General features: G+C 38.1%; 1 protein-coding gene across 2 annotated transcripts in view; it reads right to left on the bottom strand.

The window, feature by feature from the left end:
- Positions 1-2,356: 2,356 nt before the first annotated feature.
- HADHB (hydroxyacyl-CoA dehydrogenase trifunctional multienzyme complex subunit beta) overlaps positions 2,357-25,446 on the bottom strand; it is a 42,077-nt gene continuing 18,987 nt past the window's right edge. For both annotated transcript variants that reach the window (XM_036749560.1, XM_036749559.1), the window contains exons 7-16: positions 21,768-21,855; positions 18,291-18,478; positions 17,627-17,807; positions 16,455-16,576; positions 12,315-12,394; positions 12,189-12,236; positions 8,542-8,629; positions 7,907-7,981; positions 7,120-7,284; positions 2,357-3,129 (exon numbers count right to left, since the gene is read on the bottom strand). In XM_036749560.1, the coding sequence (XP_036605455.1) occupies positions 3,094-3,129; positions 7,120-7,284; positions 7,907-7,981; positions 8,542-8,629; positions 12,189-12,236; positions 12,315-12,394; positions 16,455-16,576; positions 17,627-17,807; positions 18,291-18,478; positions 21,768-21,855 (1,071 nt within the window). In that variant the 3' untranslated portion in view covers positions 2,357-3,093. The remainder of the gene's footprint in view (positions 3,130-7,119; positions 7,285-7,906; positions 7,982-8,541; positions 8,630-12,188; positions 12,237-12,314; positions 12,395-16,454; positions 16,577-17,626; positions 17,808-18,290; positions 18,479-21,767; positions 21,856-25,446) is intronic.

The following is a 25,446-nucleotide window of genomic DNA, read 5'->3' as shown; positions in this document are numbered from 1 at the left end:
AATTCAAGAAATTTTATGAGCATAACTTATAATCTATAGGAAGTATGAAGAGTAACTATTTTAGAGTATTAAGCGTGAAATTATGAAAAACTCAAAAGAGGACAAGACAAAGTTGGATCCCGATGTGGGACTGGCACAACTTCTTTAAAAAGTTTTATTGATGGATGATCTCTTTCCTTATTGCTCCACCCCTCCATAGTTTGAAACCAATATGTGGATTAGTAGACTTATATTATGTGTGACTGAGTATATACACTCCAATTCTTCTCCCCTCCTCCACCACCACCACCAAAAAAAATTATATGTAACCAGTGCAAACCTCTCCAGTAAAATCACAATTTTTATTTGACTCCCTTTATTTGTCCTCCATCATGCATCCCAATGAATAAAAGGCACCAGGCACTACAAGGACTCTTTCCCTTGTAACAAAGGAGAAGACCTCCTCCGACATTATATATACTTTCTTCTCTAGAGATTGACATGATTTTCTTTTTAATCCTCGTGGATTCTCAGATATAAGGGAGCCATAATCCATGAAGTGCAGAAGGATTGTGGATTCCAAAAACTTAAAATACCAGTGTTCTGGAAGAAGCATTTTGTAGAATGACATGTAGAAAGGGGCAAGGTGGGGGATAATCCAGAATAATCTTGTCCTCTCATATAAACAAGAGATTTTATTGTTAGGGGAAACTTTTTTCCCCAGGGAAATTTATTTAGAACTCTTAACGATCTGCTGAGAAGCTCCAGAAATGGGGCCCCAGAAATAATCTGCACATGGATTAGAACATCTTGCAAATGGAGGATGCCATCTTATACGCCCCTCTGTTCCTACCTGTCCTGTTGACAATCTAGTCATCCATCCAGTCCTAACAGTCAGCCCTACCACTTTTAACCCTCAGTTTGGAAACAATAATAGATTTCTATTGTGTACATCTGGGTATATATACTCCCATTCTTTTCCCCCAATAATCATGTGTAACCAGTGCAAACCTTTAAAGCAATTCCAGCACTATTTTCTACTTGACCCATTTTATATACCTTCCATCATGCAGCCCAATAGATAAAAGGCACTTGACCCCTACACTAGGGCTTTTAGTTCTACAACTTAGATGATTAAGATAATTCAAAGGGTATTGAAAATTATTTTAGAGGTCTTGAAAAGCTAGCGTAAAACAAAGATACTAACCACCTGAAACTGAAAAACCACTTACTAACCCTATAGCAGCTATAGCAGAGGTGTCAAACATGAAGCCAGCAGCCTGAACAAAGTTAAAATGTAATTGGGAAATATTTAACAAATTAAATAAAAATACAGCAGAACATAGATAACATTAATATGTGGTTTTCTAGTTCAATATGTGGTCTGCAGGGATGTTTATGTACAGTTCAGTGGCCCACATTTCTATTTCAGTTTGACAGCCACTGACCTACAGCAATGAAATAACCTAACACTATTTGCATGGCTCTGCAGGGTGGGTGCTGTCATATCTAAAGTTAATTATCTCTTAGACAGTCCTCAGCTGGGATTTCAGCCCTGCTGCCTTAGACTCAAGTCTGGTTTCTGAAAACGCAGTCGATTTAAGCAGTTATTTTAAGACCAATTGTCACGCAAACCGAAGATCTCTGGGCCAGAAATGTGCTCATAAAATCATGTGGAACATGAATATAAACTTGTCAACTCATTAGGTGATAATGAGAATGAGGGGCCACCCTTTGAACCTTGAGTGAAGCAAGTTTAGCACAAATAAAAGTACTATTCCAAATATCTAGTTGTGCAAGAAAGGTATAATTAAAGCTGATAAGTAGCAGAATTTTGTGGGGAAAAAAAAATCCCATAATTAACCTGAGTGAGTTCCCTGCAGAGGTCATGCCATAGATGGAAGCCAAACATCTGCCAGGAACACATCTGTTACATTCCTACATAAACACAAGGCTGGTGAACTTGGATTTAAAGTTCTTTTTTAACTGTAGAATTCTACAAAAGCTAACTTTTGAAGAAGACATATGTCCTAATGAAAATGGCAATTTCTGCTCCTTTTATATTTTTATTCTATTTATAGAATGTTTTTCAACCTTAAAATCTCATATGTAGAAAGAAGCATGCTGACAAGGCCATGGGGTAAAGGATGTGGTGGGCCTGACCCATTCTATCCAGCCTACCTTGTGGATAATCTTGATTGCAAATCACTGGAATCTCAACAAGACAAACTAAATGGCAGCAAGGCAGTTAGTTTCCTTTCTCAGAGCACTTTTTCTTTGGTGAATTTAAAAAAATAGGCCAGAGGATCTAAGGCATATTGGTCTAAGTTCAGATTTTCCAACACTTCATTAAACATTTGGCCAACACACCTCTGTCTTAAAGTGTAAAATTATTTTTATTTTGGGCTAAAAATCCATAAGCAAACTACTCAGAAGAAACCATTGATGTTTACCCCTCTGATCCTTATGGTTGATTTAAATGAATAGGAGTTGCCTATAAGTTAGCTAGAGTCATGATGATCCTTAGCAAGAACTTCCCACCCACACTCCAACACACACACACACCCTGTAAAAAAGCATCCAATCCCTAATACTTCTTCAGTTTATTAAGGTGGGCAAGTAGAGGTGATGTTTCCATATCTAAACATTTACTGATGTTTCTCAGTGTAGTTTAGACTTTACATCATCCTTTCATTATTAAATTAGATTAGGCACTTGGTTTGTATTTTATTTAGAATGAAACCATATTTACCTGTATGTTATTAGCAAAACAAAATTCTGAATGAGTAGATTTTGAGAATGTAACATAGATGATTTCAAGTCTTAGTCATCCATTCCCCAAAATTACAACCACTCATTTAGTTTCTAATGAAACTGACAAAAAGAATTTTAAAAAGAAAAAGATCTCTTTGGAAGCATTATATTGTTAGGTTAAGAAATCCTTGAAAGAGTTACAAGCCATGATAACTAAATAGCTCAGAACACTCGTGAGGCTTAATTGGAGATATTTAACGAAAGACCATAAATCCTGCTTTCCTAAGAGAAGCATATGAGTATAGATGACTTTGCCTAGCCCAGGGCTCCCACAGATCCTTCAGGGACTCTCTAGTCCTCTTACTTGGGGTAAGCCTCCACAATCATAGCATGGCCCTGAAAAGAAGAAAGAAGCATTGTCAGGTAATAGTAATAAGTGTTATTCCTATTATTCCTATCACCTATATTATCAGTAATCACGCATTACTAATAAACAGCTAGCATTTTTATATAGCACCCACTCTGTGCTAGGCACTGCGCTAAGCACTTTACAAACATTATTTTATTTGCATCACACAACCTTGGAAGGCAGGTGCCATTATTATCCTCATTTTACAGTTGAGGAAACTGAGGTAGGCAGAAGTTTAGTGACTTGCCCTGGGTCAGAGGCTGGATTTGAACACAGGTCTTCCTGATTCTGGGTCCAGCATTCTACCCATGGAGCCACGTGGCTGCCAACAAAGGCAGTGAAAGGAAAGGAATAGCCTCAACTCTACCTAAGGAATGTGACGGCAGTTGGTTGTTCAAGATTAGGCTGCAAGAAATCTTACAGTCAGTCCATCTGTAGTGTCAGGGTCACTAAAGGCCTTCTGGTGACCTCTTGAGCTCCCTTCCAGTTCTAGAGCTGTGACCTTAGGGCCCCAGAGGACTGGTACTGACTGAAGATTAGTCACCTAGATTCCTCTGTGGCTTTAAGAAAGCTTCTGCTTTACATTTGGAAGAAATTTGGTGGATCTCATAATAAAACCTGAAAGCTGGGGTGGGGAATCTGAGTCCTTGAGGACACATGTGGCCTTCTAGGTCCTTGGGTGTAGCCTTTTGACAGAGCCCAAGTTTTACAGAACAAATCCTTTTATTGTGAAGATTTGTTCTGTGAAGTTTGGATTCAGTCAAAGGGCTGCACTTGAGGGCCTAGAGGGCCACATGTGGCCTCGAGGCCAGAGGTTCCCCACCCCTGCTGAAAGCTTTTGGTTTGCAGTTCAGAGGTCAAAAAAGCTGACAGACCTGAGAGCCCATTGCTATCTGGCAAACCTTCTCTCCAGTTCTCGGTTATTCCCTAGGCCACCTTCTGTCCTCTGCAAGCCCCCAAGTCCATCTACCCTTCCCTTGAAGCAGAGGGATTCACTTCCTAGTTGTTAGGAAAACTAGAAATATGAGGGCCTTCATCTGTCTTCCCTCCTTTCCACCTCCAAACATCTGTGCTCTCTGGATATTCTCTTAATGCACATCATCTCTCCTATGAAAGAAGAGGTATCCCTCTTGCTCTCCAAGGCAAATAATCCTCCAGCTCTGCTGTTCCCTCCACCTCCTTCTGGATCTTGCATCGCTCCCATACTATAGACTCCTCTTCTGCCTTCAGATGTGAACAGGTCACAATCTCTCATACCCTGGTCCAAGAAAAAAAATTGCCACCGAAAGTCCTCTGCTTGACCCTACTGCCACCAGCCTACTTGTCTCCTTTTCCATTCACTGTCAAACTTCTTGGACTGAAAGCCTATATCTGTTATCTCCACAGCCTCACCACCCGTTTGTTCCTTAACACTAAAATCTGTTTTTTGACACCACTGCTCTATTGGAATAACTGTCTTTAAGATCAATACAGGATTCAATGGCTTCTTCTCAGGCCTCCTCCTCAGTAATCCATCTTCAGAATTTGACATAACTCATTACCATTCTTGCTCCAGAAAGTCTCTCCTTTGGACTCCATTATCATCCACTCATCTGGTTCTGTCTTCCTACCTTTTTGACCATTCTTTCTTTGTCTAGCACCTCTCTTTCCACCCCCTAAAATGTGGATACTCCCCAAATCATAATCATTAGCCGCCTTTGTTCTCTATACCCTCAGTGACACTTTGGTTTTTATATTTCCTCCATGCACACCCCCAAATGTGCATCTCACCGTGCCTTACACAGTACTTTCCTTATAGTGGACACACCATAAGAAGTGAATGAATCTCTCTAGCCCTGGACCTGTTTCCCAAGCTCTAGCTGCACATCTCCAAATCCCTACTGAGCATTTCCATATGGATAGGCCATCACCTGAAACTCAAAAAATGTATAAAAACAAATTCTCCATCTTCTAGTAGGTTCTCCCCACTCTCTATTTTTAATTTTAACATCATTCAAGTCTTCTATGTTCCAAATCTTGGAATCTTAATTCCTTTTCCTCCCTTGACATTCATGTGTAATTATCACCAAATATTGTCCAAATTTCTTTCTCAGCCTCTCTCACTTTTTCCTTCTTTTAAATCTCCACTAACAATACCCCAAGTCAAGGCTCATGACTATATTATTGCAACAAACTGCCTGGTTTTTCTGCTCTTAGGTCCTCCCCTTTCCAATACATTCTGCAGTCAGATTAATCCAACTAAAACACCCCTTTCTTCACATCATTCTTCTGTTCAAAAGCTTTCAATGGTTCCCCAATCCCTATTAGAAAAACTCCACACTTCTTAGTCTGAGTGCACCATCTGGCTTAGCCCTAGCTAACCTTTAATCTTATTTTATCACAAACCCTCTTCTCCAGCCAGAGTTTGCCTTGTGTGTCAGTCAAATAGGCCACACACAGTTCTGTTCTCATCTCTTTTCTTGTCTCTTCTCTTTTTTTTCTTTCCCCACCTTGCCAAAATGAAATCTGCCCACCCTTCAAAGCCCAGATTATGCCCCATCTTCTCTAAGCAGCCTTCCTTTGAACACTCCAGTACATACTGGTCTTTACTCACTTCTGATTCTCCTACAGCACACATCCGTACCATTCTTTCTGCCCTTATTCACATGATTTGTAATGTTATTTACATTTTCATGTGCATATATAACTTGTTTCTCTGACTACATCGTAAGATTCTTGAGGGAAAGAATCATGTATTATATTTCTTATATCGTCTGACAGCTCTAAACATACATTAGGTGCTCAAAACCACAGACCAGTTACCAAGGGGGTTAACCTATCTGGAGTGTTTTTTCACAAAGGATTGTTGTTCTATCCTCACAATTTCCTTTGGTTAGCACTGATGTTGAAAAAGGCAAGGTGACTATTACTGTCATTGTTTGGAACAGGAGGCTATGTTACAGTAGAAAAACACAAGATTCAGAGCTAGATGACCTGGGTCTAAATTTCCATTTGTCACTACTTTGTGATCTTGGGCAAGATGCTTAGCCTTTCTGGGACTCAGTTTCTTCATCTGCACAAGGGGGATGATATTGCCACTACTTACCCCAAACTGCCTGTTGTAAGGAAAGTATTTTGCAAACCCTTAAGTCTTATATGTAAGTATTAGTTGATTTTTTAGGTGAAATTATACAGATTTAAAGACCTTTTCAATCATTTTGTTCCCAACTCAGTGGTATGTCAGCAATTTCCCCTTTCAGAATCATTAGGAATGTACATTAAATGCTTTAATAAATTTTACTTTCTTATTTTAATGCACCATTCACAGCCATTTGCTGCCTATCAATTACCAGAAATCTATTATCATCCTCAGACAGATTTTTTTTTAAAGGCAAGGGACAGGGTATCCAACAATTTAAAGTCTTTTAAAATGCAGCTCACTGTCCAGGGAAGGTTACTGTAAGTGAGAAAAATACAACAAGATCTTTTCAGGCCAGGAGGAAAACAAGGAGTCTAGGGAGACTTTCTTTTTAGTTCTATTACTACAATAGGGTCCTAGCCAGGACATCTCTGCAGTGACTCAGTAAAACAGCACAGGAAATATATCAACAAAACAATTTTCTCTGCATTTACACACTCAATAATAAATTAGCCATAAACTAATTAATTAATTCTCCAGTTGAGCAATTAAGATGTAGTTCAATTTTCTAGAAAAATGCTACATTTTCTGAAGCAGTTTTATGGGCAAGGTACTTTTCTTAGAAATAGCCAATAAGATCAGGATGAATTTTACGAGGAAAGAGAAGACAAAAAAGGTTTCTTCCACCTCCCAGTTGCCTAAATATTATTTAATGAGAACAAAGCCTTCCAAAATGGCCACAATTGAAAGGAAGAGGTGTCCCATGACACTGACCATCCTCAGAAGGTGCTGTTTTCAGTTCCTTTCTGATAAAAGGAAGTGAATGTTAGGAGGAACCTGGGCTATTGGTATAACTCACCTGTCCTCCTGCTGCACAGGCAGCTACTAATCCATACTGCCCACCGTCTTTCCTTAACCTGTTGGCAGCTGCCATAACCAGACGACAACCAGTAGCACCAAAGGGATGTCCAAGAGATAGGGATCCACCCCAGGTATTAAACTTCTCCAAAGGAGGTGCACCAACCTATTGCCCATAGAAACAAAAGGACAAATGTAACGTTAGGTAGATTTAGGGAAAGGGGCTTGGCCAGGCTTGTAGCAATAGGAAAGCCTAGCATTTATGGAATACACGGGGGGTCTAGAAGCATCACCAATCATTTGGCAGTCATGTGAGTATGGTGGAAAGAGTGCTGACCTTGGAGTCACAGACCTAGAGTCTGAATCTTGTCTATCACTTACTATTTACTTGTGTGACCTTACATAAGTCTCTTAGCTTCTCTGGGTTTCAGTTTGCTCATTTGTAAATGAGGAGATTAGATTAGATGACCTCTAAGGTATAGTTCTAACTGTAGATTTATCTATGATTCTATGATATTACTGCAAAGCAAAAACCCCCTACGGTAACAATCAAGCTAATGAAATGCAATGGTTAAATACCTTTTATCAGTAAAAACAGAAATAACCAAAACATGACAAATTCGACTTTTTGCTTTTGCCGAAGAATTTGAAAGTGTAACTATGACAAGGCCTTAGAGAAATATGTTTAAATTTATGGAAAATTTCTCATTGAATAGGTGTTTGCATGTAATTCTACTCCAATATTCACATGCATTAGAAATTCAAACACGTTTAATATCAAAACTTACCTTGGTTTTCCTACCCATGTAGTTTTGTGCAAACCAATCTGAATCCATCGCTTTGAAGTTAGCCAAAATCTGACCCTAGGAAGGAAAATAAGTTAGCAAGGGATAGGTTTTTAATGTCAAATATCTTACTAAAACCAAAATGTAGCCCAAACATGGTGTGAGGTATGGGTTTAAGTGACTTTAAAGGTAATGATGCTGATTTTTTTCTGTTTTCCACTTTAGCTCTTATAAAAGGTTCTGAGAAGCATTCTCAACCAAAGTGCTTTTCACCACCCTTTGGGCCATTTGCCTGAATTTTTTCTAATACAGTGGGTTAGTGGCCCCAGAGGGCAAACAAGTTTATTACTTTTCTTTTTAGTCACTTTGCAAATCACTTCTAGGTGTCTCTAACACACACACACACACTCTCTCTCTCTCTCTCTCTCTCTCTCTCTCTCTCTCTCTCTCTCTCTCTTTCTCTGGCATAAAGCCAATGTTTAAGTCGTTTTTCATTCTAAACCAAAAGTGAACGAGGATCCATAGGTTCATCTAATTCCAACTCCTCTTCCCTGTTTAAAAGCAAAAATAAGGGAAGGGAGAATTATGCTAGCACTTCTAGAATTTTTATATAATCATATTTCTTTAAAAAGACTTACTGAGAAAGCTTCATGAAATTCAAAAACGTCAATATCTTTCATTGTTAAGCCTGCTTTTTCTAGCACTTTAGGAGTAGCATACGCTGGCCTGAAAAGAAAGAAGATAGTCTCAACACCTCAACTTAAAAGGCAGATAATGGGAAGGCACTGGACTGAGTCAGGAAGACCTGGGTTCAAATCCTGTCTGAGATACTTACTAGCTTTGTAATTATGGGAATGTCCTTTCGCCTTTCTGTGCCTTTGTCCTCATCTGTAAAATGAGGAGGTTGGACTTCGTGGCTTCTAAAATCCCTCCCAGGCCTCTATGATCCTGTTTTTACAGCTGATTACACAAGTCCTCCTCACATAGCTATGTTCTGGCCAAACTGAGTTTCTTGCTGTTTCTTGTATATGACAGTCTTCTCCTGCCTCCATGCCTTTGCCCAGGCTGTTCCCTATACTTAGGTTGTTCTTCTTCTTTGCTCTTACCTCTTGGTTCTCTTCAAAGCTTAGCTTGAATGCCACATCCTATAGGAAGTCTGTTCTCCTCTAATTGTTGGTGCTCCACCTCCCATCATTGTTTATTTTATATATTTTTATTTTATTTTATATATGTTCTAAATCTACTTCTCTGTGAACATGCTGTATGCTCTCCTTCCCCACCCCACCCCCAATAGAATGTAAACCCTCTGAAGGCAGGGACTTTCTCACTTTTGTATTTTGATCCTCAGAGCTTAGCACAGTTGTTCGTGGCTATCACTTGATAAACTCTTGACAATCAATTAAAAAAAATCCACTTTGGTCAGCTATTAGCTGAGAAATCAGAAATCCATGACAGTCAGAATCTACTTCACGAATGTTATAGCGAGACCTCCATTAGGCATTATATTCCCATCCATCCCCTTCTCTGTCCCCCACCATAATACCTGAGCCTGCCAATTAGAACCCGCTACTGTGCTTCTTACTGCTTTGGGAAGACAATTTATCAGATATTAACCCCAAACTGTACATTTTACAGTCAGGATGGTACAAACACTCAGTTGAAGAAGATCCCCTACCTACCAACAGTTGTGGAGGCCACATACCAGCTCTCTTCCTCCTCTAGGTCACCCCTACCCTGAACCACCCAAAGAACCAGACTATCATTGGCTATTTGGTGTCTGATGTGGACAAAACCATCATTGCTGTTTCCTTCCACTGCTTCTTGTACTCCCTTTCCTTTTTTTAAAAACTGGAACTGATGGAGGGAGCTCCCAGTGAAGCACTTCCTCTCCCAATGTGCATGTGCCCCTTTTCTGCAGCGCCCGGTCTAAGAGCATTGCTCCTGAGGTCCCTGGGAGTATGTGACAGAGGCAAGGCACAAAGCAGGGCCTTCCTGCCTTGGGGGCTGGCCCTCTCTCTGCCACACCCTTGATGCTCTCCTCCTCCTTTGCTGGGTCAGTTAATTCCAACTCAGGACAAGTTTCTCCTGTGTCTATCCACATTTCTTTAGCCCTATTCCTCCTTCTGCACTGTCTACTTTTGCATGGGCTCCCAGGAAGAGTATTTCCTTCACTTCTGTCTGTTTTTGCTTTAGAGACCCAAATCATGTAAATCATGGCTCTTCAGACTCAGAAAAGGGTTAGTAAAGACAAGTTGTAAATTTAAAAATTAAATGAGATACATAAAGAAGCAATGCTTGAAGAGTGCTCCAACATCTCCTTCAAGAGTTTACTCGTCTCCAGTTGAGTCTCTTCATCATATAATTAGGCTTTTTCCTCAAGCACCAGCCTTTGATATATATATATAGAAAAATTCTTTATCACTTGTATTGAATTTGTTTTGTTTAATTATTCACTTTAATTACTTCTGTTTTATTTAATGAATTATAATAATATTTCATTGTAAATGTCAAGCACTTTATCTGCCCTATAAATTGAAAATTCCTGTGTGTTTGCCTAGTAATCTAGCTATCGTTTATACCTTTGTTTCTACAGGAAAATATGGATTCTAGTCCTGGGCCCATTATTGAGCCTTAGGCTAAGTCCCCTATTTATCTGCCCTGAGCTTCAGCTGCTTCATCTCTCAAATGAAAATTAAAGACCCCGCCTACTTCATAAGGATCAAAGAAGATGAAAATAGAAGTGAAAAAGCAGTGTAAATTATCAAGTGCTATGCACATATATAGACGGCAGTGGGCACATCCTAACTGTGTGACCCTGGGCAAATAACTTAACCTCTCAATGCCCCAGGTTTGTCTCCAAGATTAGAAATTATAGACAAGTCAATGATCTCCACTGGTAGGGGGAGTTTCCCACAATGAGAGGGAATTCCTACACATTGGTAAAACCACAAAACCAAACTACTCTGTTCCTCCAACCCTATATAGTAGGAACAAGAGTATAAGAATGTGATCTCTACTATCATGGTTAATGTAAACAGTAAAGAGCAGCTCTAGCCCATGGGAAAACTTGCATGGGACCATGGGCCATCCCTGGCACTCTGGCTTCTTAATTCTTTTTCTATATAATATCTGGCCTGGCCTAAAGGTGGGGGGTGGGGTGACCCATCATTCTGCCCTCTGGCCACCAAGGACTAGTCTTGTGAGTAAGCTCCTCCGAATGAAACCCATTTACTTCCATGCTGGAGTAGGCTGACCCTCTTTCTTCAGTACCAGTATTCTCTCAGAGGTGGGACCATCCCTCAGACAGTCTGCCACCCTACAACTGGCATTATCAGGGCAGAACAGATCTGCCACCTTAAACACTGAAAGCATATGTATGGAATTATTATTCAATCAATAAATCAACAAACAGGCATTTACTATAAACACCTATATATGACCCACATGCCAAACACTGTGTGCTAGGTGATGGAGATACAAAGAGAAAAATGAAAAAGATATTGTCCTCAAAGAGCTCATATTTCACCATGTGGGAAGATGTGTGTCTGTGTGTCTCTTTCTGTCTATCCATCTGTCTCTCTCTCACACACACATAAGCACATGCGCTTGAGAGAAATACAAGGCAATTTGGGGGAGAGGCAAATAACAAGCCTCTAGGATAGGGGTTTCAGAAAAGGCCTCATATATTAAACTTTAAAGAAAACTAGGGATTCTAGAAGGCAAAGGTGAGATGGAATTCATTCCAGGTATGGGGGACAACATGACAAAAGCAGAGAGACAGGAGAGGGAATGTCACATGTGAGATGCAGTAAGAAGGTCAGTTTGGTCTTCAGACTACAGAGTGTATGAATGGGGATGATGTAGGTAGTTTAGAACCAGGTTGTAAAAGGTTTTAGATGCTACATAGAGGAGTTTGTATTTGATTCTAGAGGTAAAGGGGAGCCATCGAAGGTTCTTTAACTAGGAGTAAGGGTAAGGGGGTTGACATGGCAGACACCTATAGTCTGGAAGTATCTATTTGGCAGCAATGTGGAGAGTGGATTAGAGAAGGGGAAGACTGGAAACAAGAAGACTGATCAGGAGGCTATTGCAAAACGCCAGTGGAAGTGATAAGGATGTGCACTAGAGAGATGACTAAGAGGAGAGAGAATGAGGGAATAAAGGGATTATGAGATTATGATTACTGTTATAATACAATTAGTATCTAAACAGGTCACTTCTTGTACTTAAAACCTGGCCATGTTAAAAATTGCTAACTAAATCCAAAGGCAATATTGCCACTTACCCCAGTAAAAGTTGATCTTTTGGATCTTGAGACACATACACAAAATCCCTAGGCAGAAAAATACTGTCTTAGCTCCGATAATAAAAAATGGAAATAGTGATGATTCAGTCTAACATTTCATTTTACCTTAAGTATGCTTTTGGTTTATAGCCCAAAGCCAAAGCTTTTTCTTCTGACATCATCAGTATTGCTGAAGCTCCATCGGTCTGAAATAGCAACCAGAAAGACAGTCCAATTCTTGGTCTCAGTACCGAGTGATTAGGTCACCTAAATGGGCTCCTTTACCTCCTTTGTTTATCCCATTTCTGAATCAGGCAAATAATTCCTACTGTGTCTATAGGATAACTGAGAATTAGTTTATTCTCTGAAAAGTGCTGTGACAATGACACTTGATAACTCATTTATCTAGTTTCATCAGCCACTAAATTACAACCTAAGAATATTTTATAACCGTTTATCTGAGAGCTGGGTTAACAAAGAACAAAGGATGTGCAAAAAATTTCATTTCATCCACTAGAGACTTTTGAAAAAGCATACCTTGTTTCATAGATCAGAATCAAAACTTTGTGCTTTTGGCACAGAATACCAGGAATTTTATAACTCAACCCACAGCAGTGTTTCCCCCAGCATACTGAACCTTTTCTACATATCCTGGGATCTTTCTTTGAAACTGTTCTTTGCCCCTGTGTCTTCTAAGCAGCTTCTTTCTCACATCTAGGCTCTGCAATGGTAGGAAGCAGTGATGAAGGGAGTAGCAAGAACAGCTAAGTAAGTTGCGAGCAGGAAGCAGAGACTATTGCATGCAGGGTACTCTCGAAGACAGCCCTAAACTCTTAACCTGACATGCAATGACATCAGGAAGCCAAAACACCTACCTAAATGCAGTCCTTATTGCACTTCAAATAAAATAGCTGCAGGTGACAAGAGTTCAAATGGAAATGTCACTCCATTGTGAATTCTTCAAAAGCCAAATTACACATCCTACATGATATCTTGGACCACATTTTTATAGCTCACTGTTACAGTTCTTTGAGTTAAGATATCATCTAGTCACATTACCATAAATTAAAAGAAAAGGCCACACTCTTATGCCACACTATATTTTTTATCAAATATTCCTTCAAATAAGCAGGCTGTTGGCTAGGAAATGGCCATTTTTTGGTGCTTGATGTTCACCATACATTGGAATTTGAAATAGAACTTGTTCCCTAAGCTTCCGAACTTGTTCCTTGCTTGTCTGCAGTTTTACACAATACCAGAACCATCATACTCCAAGGACCTAGAAATTACAGCTTAAATATCCCTTTTGTGCTCTGGATTTGAAATCCCACACACATACAATCCAACCTTTTCTCTTCCCTGTATATTAGTATTTAATCACACCAACTCTACTGAGTGCATTTTGCAACTAGTGTGTGCATCAGTGGGTATATGTGCTTATGATAAGAAATCTAAGGGTTTTTTGAGGACAGAGAGTCTTTCATTTAACTCTCTATTTTTTTCAGCACCTAGAAGGCACTCAAAATGAGAAAGCTGGCATAGAGAACATTAATTAGGATCAATGTGGATCTCCAGTAGGCTACTTTAGTTGGGAGATTACACAATCACAGTCAGAGCAGAAAGGGTCCCAGATCACTGCCTAAGAGCTATGAGGGACCTTTTTAAAGGCTATCTAATCTAACTCCCTCATTTTACAGATGAAGAAAGTGAAAGAGGAGAAGTCATAAGGTCACACAGAGTCAGAATTTGAACCCAGGTCTTCAGAAAAACCAAGCACTGCATACTACACTGCCTCCCCACTAGGGAAAAAGTTAGTTCCCTTGCTTATTAGGTTAGAGGTATGGTAAGAGTTTTTTTCTTTTTTTTTTTTGAGGGGGTAAGGCAGGACAATCAGGGTTAAGTGACTTGCCCAACATATGTAGAAAAGGTTTAGTTTGCCGGGGGAACCACTGCTGTGGGTTGAGTTGTAAAATTCCTGGTATTCTGTGCCAGGTGCCCCAAGCAGAGGAAATTAGATTGTTGCAGTCATGAGTTAGGCTGCTATATGGTTGCAAATTATAATAGAGAAAGAACAGCTAGCTCTGGATAAATATCTGGCCCCTGGACCCATCAACCTTCCCACCTAATTTTTCCACAGAAAATCTCTGACAGAGGAGTTTTTGATGGGATTTGAAACCCTAGAGTCTGTTTCTAATAAATAGTAGACTGTGGGCAAAGAGAGGCAGAACATGTTTCCACATTTTCAGGTGGAAAATTCTCTTCTGAGAATTCTGGGGATGAGAGAGACTAAGTGTTCTTTGACCTGAGAAATTCCTTCTCAAAACTGCCTCCATTTCTGTAATAGCTTTGGGTACTTATGGCACCTGAATCCCTGAGAGTAAAACTTTTGCAGCAAATGAGTATAAAACTATAAATACGTCTGAATCATAGCCACACTTCTAATGAATAGTTTATGACTAAATTAGCTAAAATGAAAATAATGATAACCAAACTTGAAGACTAAACAAAAAATTTAAATGCAGTTTAGGGACGCTAAAAACACCTTACTTAAAAGGCAACAGCTACTCCCAAATTTCTTCCAATAAAATGGAGAAACATGGGCTAAATAAGCTCAGTGAGGCAGAATCAGTGTATTGAACCATCACGTCCTAATAAGTATCGATTAATGGATGAGTGTCAGCTTAGATCAAGACTTCTTAACCTGATCTCCATGAACTTGTTTTGTTTTTTAAAATAGTCTGATACATTCATCTCAATATAATTTGTTTCCTTAGTAATTTATGTATTTTATTTCATGCATTTTAAAAACAATATTTTGAGGAATCAATAGGCTTCATCAGACTGCCAAAAAGGTACATGACACAAAAGGTTAAATGCCTCTGGCCCACACAGAGGGTACTAACAGCAAACTGAAGGGCTTGGTGATCGACTCCACCTTGGGGAAAATTTCCAGCAGCGATTTGAACAAAGACAAGTTTAACAAATAGGCAAATGCAATAAAGTTGAGAGAATAGCTAATGCATTGGGTAACAATAAGGATTCAAAGTGATCTCATTAGGTTGTTATGATGGCCTGCAAATATAAATACAACATTTTAACAGGGATGTATGTATTCACAAAGAGCAAGAGTTCTTAACTTTTGTTGTATCACAGACCACTTTGGCAGGCTGTTGAAGCTTATGGATCCCTTCTCAGAATAATGTTTTTATTTTTCAATTTTTTTTTTCAGAATAATTTTTTAAATGCATAAAATAAAAAACAGGACCACAAAGGAAATCACTAACATTAAAATACAGTTATCAAAATATTTTTTAAAACCAGTTTCACCAACCTCTGGTTAAGATTCCCTGATCTAGAGTTACTATGGCATAGTGGACAGAGAGCTAGGCTTGATGCCAAAGACCTGGGTTCAAATTTTACCTCTGACACTTACTAGCTATGGGACCTCAGGTCTAATTTTTTTGTGCCTCAGGTAATCCCTTAAATCAGAGAAGATTGTTGAGCCATCCACTTTGGTGGAATGAATTCCCACAGCAGATGTCTCCCACACTGATACAACCACAGATACCATCAAATATATGTGTTCATACAACACCTATGCTGAATATTGGTTCATAAAAATCAATGACCTAAGTACTGCACAGGGGGAAGGCTTGGCCTGAAGGCAACTAATGCATAAAAGACCTGGGAGTTTTTGTTATATGACAAGAGTGTGTCAGATGTTAAATTTGTTAATGCATTCAACCTGTATTAACAGTGCCCAGATGAAAGGAGGAAATTGCTGCACTGACTCTAGAACACCATGTCTTGTTCTAGGCATCGTATATTAAGAAGGCTATTGACAAACGAGTATATTCAGAGGAAGGTGATCAAGAGAGTTAAATCTGAAAATCACAGCATATGATAATAGCCTGAAGGAAGCAGGGCATTTAACTTGAAAGCCATGAGTGACACCTTTAAAAATATGAATGGGGGTCATGGTGAAGTTAGAGCAAACTTGTTTTGTGTTGCTGTAGGGGACAAAATTGGCACTAAGAGGTGGAAGCTGCAAGGAGGCAAATTCTGGCTTCCCACTCAGGGTTTCTATGATTCAGTAATAACACTATCTTGATAACGACCTCTATCATGTCTGTATTTTGTATGGTGCTGCTTTCTTAACCCTTTACTGTTTCATAAGCATGTGTGCACATGTTTCAGTTCCAGTTGAGATCTTTACCAGTCAAAAAGTACAAGAAATGTCAACAAACACACATATTGTGTGGTTACCAGAAAAGAGGAGTTAGCAGCCGTGACTGTGCCGTATGGTTTAATGAATGCAGGTTTCAGTTTTGCCATTTGTTCCAGTGAGGAAGGACGAATGCCATTATCTTTGGAAACTGTATCTTTTCCTGTTTAAAAAAAAAAGTATTTTCAACTTGAAGGAACACTAAGCATCAGATGCCATTTTGTAGAAAAGAGAGCTTCAAAGATCCCCAAAACACGAAATTTAGGCCAAGCTTAGCCAATTAACACGAGGATTTTTGTAAGACCTAAAGAATGAACCTATTTTAAAACAAAATTAAAACATCAGGATGTTTGTGGGGAAACCTAAAGGACTAAAGAAAAAAAGTTGTTTCTTTTAAAGTTTGAATTATTAGTAACATAATTCCATCATGTAAATCAGCAATCTACAAAGAAAGGGCATGTGTCTGATGTGTAAATAAATAGCTAACAATTTATATAGCACTTACTACATGCCAAGCACTCTTAAGCATTTTATAAGTATTATCTAACCTGATCCTCAACCCTGGGAGGTAGCTGCTATTATTAGCCCCTTTTTACAAATGAAGAAACTAAAGCAAAGTGACTCGCCCAGGTTCACACAGCCAGTAACTATCCAGGGCTGGATTTGAACTCAGGTCTTCCTGACTCCAAGTTTGTGCCATATATATAGCCTGTTGGCCTAATAACACCATCAATAATATCTATCACCTTATATTTACATAATGTAAGTGCTTTCAAACACTTGCTTGATCTCGAGAGCCCTGTGAGATAAGTATGATGAGAATCATTATTCCCATTTTACAGATGGAGATTACGTACTCTGACAAACATAAAGAGAATTCTGACAGAGCCAAAATTCAAACTCTGGTTTTCCAAATCCAAGACCACGCTCATTCTATTACACTACCTCCAGGAACACAGCAGGAAGCAAGCGCTGTAAACGCAGAAGGGACCAATTAATAATGGGTTCTTATAATCCGAAAATCATGGAGAAAGACTGAAATGAAATAGTTAGAACTCTTCAGGTTTTAAGATATCAAGACTAGTAATTTCTGGTGGGACTAATATTCGATGTACTTCAAAAAAAGAGGTCTATGTTGAGGAAAGGACTTGGGATTTTGCAGCTAGTTCTCATTCTGCATTCTCCTGTAAGAGAAAAGGCAAGTTGTGTTCACCTGGAACTTTGAAGGAAACAACATCAGTGAGGAGTCCTTGTTCCTGGGCTTGCTTGGCTAGACTGTGAGAACGAAGGGCATACTCATCCTGCTCCGTGCGGGAAACAGAGAACGCGGCAGCCAGTCGGTCAGCAGAATGGCCCATCGTCTCGCTGGTTGAGAACTCACTCACAGCAGGAAGCTGGGAAGAGAAGAATGATGAGAGTCAGGACCAATGATGACCATTTGACAGCAACCACCCAGCAAGTGGTGGGGAGAAGTCCCATAACATGACTTTTGCTTATTCTCTTTGGAAGAACTATTACCTATAGGTTTTGTTGGTTACGTTTTATAACTGAAGAAACAGGAAGCTCTCTGAAAATCAGAGCATATATGTATATATATGTGTGTGTGTGTGTCTACACACACACACATATATATATATATACACACATGCTATAGTTTCTATGGCAACCCAAACCAACACCTGAACAATGAAGATCCTCAGCATCTACTAGGTTTGTTTTTTTTTTTTTGCATGTTCAACTAAATAATTAAGCTTTTACTGTGGCCAACAAGATCTTCCTTTATGAGTGTTTAGCATGCTCAAAGTCCAACCTTTATATTATTTCAAACAAACTTAACTGACAACCAGAGGTCTCTCCAGAGAAGTTAAAAATCTTACCTCTGGTGTTAAGAAATTCAGTCTGAATTTAGAAGCTAGAGACAGTTGCTGACCCAGGGTCTTGGCCTTGTTAAACTCAAGCATCAGTTTCCTCATCTTCCTAGAATGTCGAATAGGGACATCTGACATTAACTCCACACCACCTGCTACAACCACATCATACTGGCCAGAAGCAATCAAACCAAATCCTATAGGAGAGGGTTAATAATGAGGATATGACATAAATTTCTTATTGACAATGTATCATCATACAATTAAATTTTTACTTTTTAATCTGAACCTAAACAACAAATAATATAAGCATTTCCATATATAAAGCAGAACAGAAAAAGCCAAATGTGAAAACTGTTAACCATTATGTACATTTTGATTTTCCTTTTAAATAGATAATAAATGCAGCATGGACCTTTCAAAGCTGTCCTGCTTGTCTGTTTCCTGTTTTCTTTTGTGTACTTGAAAAAATGGTGTAATGAAATTCTTTTCTTTCTTTGTTTATAGAGACCCTCAAAAGTGAAAAAGAGAAAAATAAAGTCCCTATAACAACAAATCCCTGTAAAAATAAAATCCCTGTAACAAATATGCTTGGCCAAGCAAAACAAATTCACACAATGGCCACGTCAAAAAGTAGCTGCCTCATTTAGCCATCATCCATCACCTATCTCTTGGAGGCGGGTAGTATATTTCAACATCAGCTGTCTGGACTGTCCATGGTCACTGAAACTGCTTACCAGGATATCAGATGATCAGCACAGTAGAAAACTTAAAACTAAATATATACTCTTTATAAAGCCAGCCAATGTAATATTAAAAATACAAAATAAAGTCAATGCAGTAGCGGAAAATGTGTTTCACGAGAAAAGCCTCCTCAGTCATCCAATTATTGGTTAATCTCCCTGCCTCTATACCACACTGTATTTATGTATCCCAAATCAGATAAATGGATGCCCATCCTACACAAAAATCTCCATGGAAGATGATCTACAACTTTTAATTTCTTCTTTAATTTCAATGTTAAGCAATCCTTCATAGTCAAGAAATTTTTTCTTTTGTCTAACTTCCAAAAATCTCTTCTGCAATTTAATGTTATTTCCTATTGTTCTATGTGGATGTTGAGAAACAGAAATGATGAGGCATAAAAGAGACCACATTGGCAGGTAGGAGGCCTGAGCTCTAGTCCTGGCTTTATCACTAATAATACCCATATCAACCTGGGCAGATCATGTGACTTCTTTGAGCCTCATTTTTTTCTCTGTAAAATAAAGGGTCTGGCATTGGGCTGATTGACAATTTGCCTGGATACTTTTGTCTTCTTAACTATTAGTGTTTGGTGTTTAGTGCTTTTATCTTCTATTAAGGCATGTCTACACATAAACCCTGAGGGGGGTGGGGTGGAATTTGTTTCTCAAGCAATCCAGTCTTTTAATTTTAGATGTGTTTTCTAAGGCATATTTTTTATAGAATGTAGCTTTTAAATAGTTTTTTAAAATAACTTCTTTTTATAAAAGTATCTTTAGAAATTCTTTCCTATAGAATACTTCATTAACATTTAAACAAGTTTTTTTTTTTTTTGCCAAGTATGACAAACTTGTATTTTCATTTGATTTAAAAAAAAATTCTTTTTTGTTTTTTGGGGTTTTTTTGTTTTTCATCTTTTCTTTTTCCTTTGGGAATTAGGTATTGCCCGAAAAACAAGCAGTCTTATACAGAATCAAATAGCACAAAAATAAATCTATTTAAGACACATTTTGATGATGACTCTTCAACTTTAATTCCAGCTCTTTGTTTTCATTCTTATATGATGAGGGGGGGATACAGTTACTTTACTAGCACCTTCTGAAGTGTCTCTGTTTTGTGATGATGTAATTTATTAATGTTTATAGCTTTTTATATTTGTATATTTCTTATGAGCTTTGTTTACATACCCATTACCTGGATGAAATGTCCATGACAAAACAGCTACAGGAGACAACTGAGGCCTTATTAACTAACCCATATCCTGTTCCAGTGGGATATGGGCTAGGAAGACTGGGAGGATAGAAGAGTTAGGGCCCCAGACTTAATAAAAACAGATGTTTTTAAAGCTTCCTGTGACACTATTCTTGTCCAGTATTTATATTAATCGAACCCAGGCATCAAGCTATTTTTTAATAATTTTTTTTCTGCAACATGTACATTTCTAACAAAGTCTACTGCAGCAATTACAGTGTTTTATTTACTGATTCATATTAAATGCTCTTTTATCAAGTCCATGGAATCTTAGTAAACTTAGATCAAAGTTTAAAAAAGTATTTCAGGTTTTATACAAATAAAATAAAATAAAGGGATCTTTAAGGTACCTTTATAGCATGAAAACGCTAGGACTTATTGATGATATACTACAAATTAGGACAAACAGGTGGCCAACATTTACCACGCAAGCAAATTTTTGTAGTCAGTGGACCTAGGTTCAAATTCTGGCTCTGCTACTTACTAGCAAACCATAAGATTTAGTGCTGAATGGGACCTTAGATAATAATAGATGACATTTCTACAACTCTAAGATTTAGAAAGTGCTTTACATACATTATCCAGTGAAAACACTGAAGCCCAAAGAGGTGAACTAGAGAGCTTTTGAAATGCACTAATAATTGCCAAAGACACAATTATTCAGATAGCACTGTATCAAGGATGAGGCATTTTTCATTTGTGACAAAAATGCTCTTGGAAGATCTGGTTAAGTTTTCTGTAAACATGTCTCTTGCGTGTCTCTATGAGATGTCTTTGCTTATATTGCTCATCTTAAACCATCCACCATAAGATTTTAACAACATGATTATATTTTAAATTGCTGTTGCCCTTGGCTCAGATCTCTCTCTACTTAGCAAAGAAATCAAGTGTTTGTTAGCTATAGAGGTTTTTAGGTTCTTTCAGTCTTTTTGTATTTGATTTACTTCAGTTATACTTTCTTAGGAAATTTTAGTAGTTTGTTGATGTATGTACTTTTTCTATTTTCCATTTAATCAGATTGCCCTCTTACTAACTCCATGAGTGTGGATAACTCCTGGTTATCTATCTGAAATTCTTTCTACCAAAATAGGTTGCAACTATTTTGTGATTTATAATCTTAATGACTCGCCTTGGGCCACACATCCAATTAGGCAGTACTTGAACTCAGTTCTTCCTAACTCCAAAGCTAGCTCTCCACTGTATATAGAAATAGAGAGAGAGAGAGAGATAGAAATCTCTATATTTAAATTTATATGTATGTATGTATATATATACACACACACACACACACACACATATATATATATTTAAGGATTAAAAAAGGAATAGGTAGAAAAAGAATAACAACTAAAGTAGAACCATCTAAAGGATAACTCATATAATTCCTAAATTATGGTCTTAGGTAAAAGCTACCTACCCCCTGAACAAGGAACTAAGATAAGGCTTTTAATTTTGAAATTATCAGCTAAAAAATTATGGAAGTAAGCATACCTGTTGTCATGGCTTGGTTGGAAGAGATGCAAGCCATAGTGACAGTGTGAGCAGGAATCTTGTCTGAGAAGCCAGCTCCCAGTGCAGCCTTTGAAAAACACAAGAACAATTCCTTATAAAGAAAGAACTTGACACTGTTGACCACTCTTTTCTCCTCTTGGATACTCACTCTTTTCTAGGTTTTCATGACACTACTCTCTCCTGGTCCTTCTCCTATCTTACTAACTACTCTCACTCTCCTTTTCTGGGTCATCATCTATGCCATGTCCCATTAACTGTTGGGGAACCCCCAAAGTTCAGGCCTGGACCTGAACTCTTCTTTTTTCTCACTACAGTCTCTCTAGTGGTGAACTCATCACCTCCCAGGAGTTTAATTAACATTCCAGGAAGATTATTTCCAGATCCACACATCCAGCCAAATTCATTTTCCTTACCTCTACTCCCATATCTCCAACCTACTATTCAACATTTCAAAATAGATGTCCCATAAACAACTCAAACTTAACATGTCCAAAACAGAGCTCATTATCTTTTCTCCAAAACAATAATTAACCCAAGTTAATTTTTCTGAATTTCCCTATTTCTGTGGAGGGGCACTACCATCCTTCCAATCACCCAGGTTTGCAACCTCAGAGTCATTTTCAACTTCTTTCTCTCATCTCACACAGGCAATCAGTGGTCAATTCTTATAGTTTCTACATCTACAATATCTCTTACATCTATCCCCTTCTGTCTTTGCATACCCTTATTCAGGCCCTCATCACCTCTTGTCTGGACTACTGACTACTGACTACTTCCTGCATCAAGTCTCTCCAATCTCTATTCAACCCATTTAAGCACCTGCTATATGCCAGGAACTGTGCTAGGTGTTGGAGATACAAAGGAAAAATGAAACAATCACTGCCTTCAAAGAGCTTACATTCTAGGAGGGAAGACAATATGTATGTGTGTATACACACACATATGTACATATATGTATACAGATAGATACATATTTGTATGTACTACCACATCACCCCCTACTCAATACTTCCTTTGTTGTTGAGTTGTTTCAGTCATGTCCAACTCTTCATGACCCTATCTGGAGTTTTCATGGCAAAGATACTGGAGTGGTTTACCATTTCCTTCGCCAGCTCATTTTACAGATAAGGAAACTGAAGCAAACAGGGTTAAGTGGTCTGCCCAGGGTCACACAGCTAGTAAATGACCGAGGCGGTATTTGAACTCAGGTCTTCCTGACTTCAGGCCCAGCACTCTATCCACTGTGCCACCTAGCTGCCTGCTAGTTGTTCTTTATTGTCTCTAGAATAAGGTACAGCCTGGCCCCAACCTATCTTTTTAGACTTATTATACACAACTCCTCTTCACAGCCTCTAAGGTTCAATCAAACAGCCTTGCTGTTACTTATACATGACACTCCCTCTTCTAACTCTGTCCCTTTTCACTGACTGACCACCATGTTTAAAATAGAGTCCCTCCTCATCTGTGATTTCCTTTAAAAATTAGCTCAAGCTAATTTTTAAAACCTTCTTCAATGAAGTCTTTCCTGCGTCCCTCTCACCCACCTCCTAGTACCCTCCCCACCCCAAATTATCTTGTATTTACTATATCTATTTTCTCCATATTTATATACCTCCTTGGTGTCTCCCCCAACATAAAGCTCCTTAGGGGCAGGGATTGTTTCATTTTTCTTTGTCTCTTCAGTGCCTAGCTCAGTGTTTGGCACAGAGTGTTAAAGCTTGTTTGCTTCTTATGAAAAAGCTGTTTAATAAATGCACATTGAATAGCTGTAAACTTCGATGAGTTATTTGAATATTTAATAAGCATTGCATCTGGAATGCTAAATCAATACTCTAATCTAGGGCATACAACCCACTTGGCTCAAAAGAGTTTGTGAGCCAGCTTTGGGAAAGACTGAAACAGCTACTTTCACTGTAATATAAAGCCTGAACAATATGACCTTCCATTATATAAAGTGACATACTGATTGTAGGAAATAAGTAAGCAGCAATGGAAATTTGAAGTCCTATTCTCCTTCTCCTGAGTTTCCAATGACAAAGCATGGTGGCATCATGCCAACTGGTATAAAGTTGAAACATGCTAGGAAGTTAAAATTAAACTCCTGAGAATTTCCCTCATGTAAGTGTCATCTGGTCATGGAACCATGTGAATAGGCAAAAATAACTCATCAACGAATACAGCCAAAGGACGATAGGCAAAAAAGCAAGCTGGGATGGGTTTCTTTATGCAACTTGATGAAATGCCTGCCCAAACTGCAAACTTGGGTTAATTATAGGAATTGCTACATAGGGCATTACCAAGGGTACCTACAATCTACTACCTAAAGTCACCCCTTTCCATGACCTCTATCATTCCATCATGAAAGACAAACGAAATATTTTCCACATCAGCTGAGATGTTAGGTAATGTTTCCTGTTCCTTTTAAAGCCAACATCCAACTCTGTAATGTACACTAAAAGTACAGAAAACTAAGAGCATGATTTGGATTGGTCAGATCAAAGTGAGCAATTAACTAACCTTTAAAAGTTTGTGCAAAAGCCTACCAATTTCATATAATCAAAAGTTATTTATTTTATCTTGTGTAATGATCTCTGTCCCTTGTTTGGTTAAAAATGCATCTCTCACCCCACAACTGTGAAAAGACTATGATCTACTTCTCTTCTAATTTTTAATGGTATTATTTTTAATATTAAAGTTATGTATTCATTTCAAATGTATTAAGGAATATGGTGTAAGGTGTTGGTCTAAACCTAATTTCTGCCAGATTACTTTCCAGTTTTCCCAACAGTTTTATCTTTCCTAAGTCATTTAGGTATTCCACTTTATCACATTCTGAGTTATTGAGATCTATTGTTTCTGATTCTCCCTTGCCCAGTCTGTTCTACCTCTCTATTTTTTAACCAATCGCAGATGGTTTTGATGACTGCTGCTTTATAATATAGCTCGAAGTCTATTTCATCCTCCCTTCATCCCTACCTCTTTTCATTATTTCCCTTAATTTCCCAGATCTTTTACTTTTCCAAATAAATTTTGTTATTATTTTGTCAAGTTCTATAGAATATCCCTTTGACAATTTGACTGGTATAGCATTAAAATATTAATTTACTTTGGAAGTATTGTCATTTTTATTATATTGGCACACCCTAATCACGACCACTGAATAGTCTTTAGCTATTTAAATTATTCTATATTTCTTTAGGGAACACTTTGTAACTAAATCTATATCAAAAATGTGTGCTTTGGCAGATTGATCCTCAGATATTTTGTAGTTATTTGGAATTAGATTTCTCTTCTTTATCATTGCTTCTTAAATTTGTTATTATATAAAAGCAAAGTTGATTTTTGAGGGTTTATTTTGTAGCATCCAGCTTTGCTGAAGCTATTACTTTATGTAATGAGTTTCTTTGCTAATTCCCTAGCATTTTCTAAGTAAACCAACATGTCATTAGCAAACAGGGATAATTTTAGCTCTTCTTTACCTATTTCTGTCCTGTTACTATTGCTAGCATTTCCAGAACTATATCAAATAATAGTGAGAAGAATGGGCATTCTTGCTTTACTCCTCTATTTGCTGGGAAAGCTTTCAGGGTATCTCCACTGAATATGATACTTGCCTTTATATCTTAGATTACTATTTTTCATGATACTTTTTAAAAAA

This window comes from Trichosurus vulpecula, chromosome 3 (genome assembly GCF_011100635.1).
Source record: "Trichosurus vulpecula isolate mTriVul1 chromosome 3, mTriVul1.pri, whole genome shotgun sequence".
Taxonomy (NCBI): Eukaryota; Metazoa; Chordata; class Mammalia; order Diprotodontia; family Phalangeridae; genus Trichosurus; species Trichosurus vulpecula.
Note: the sequence above shows the minus strand (reverse complement) of the source record. Positions and strands in the feature narration are given on the sequence as shown.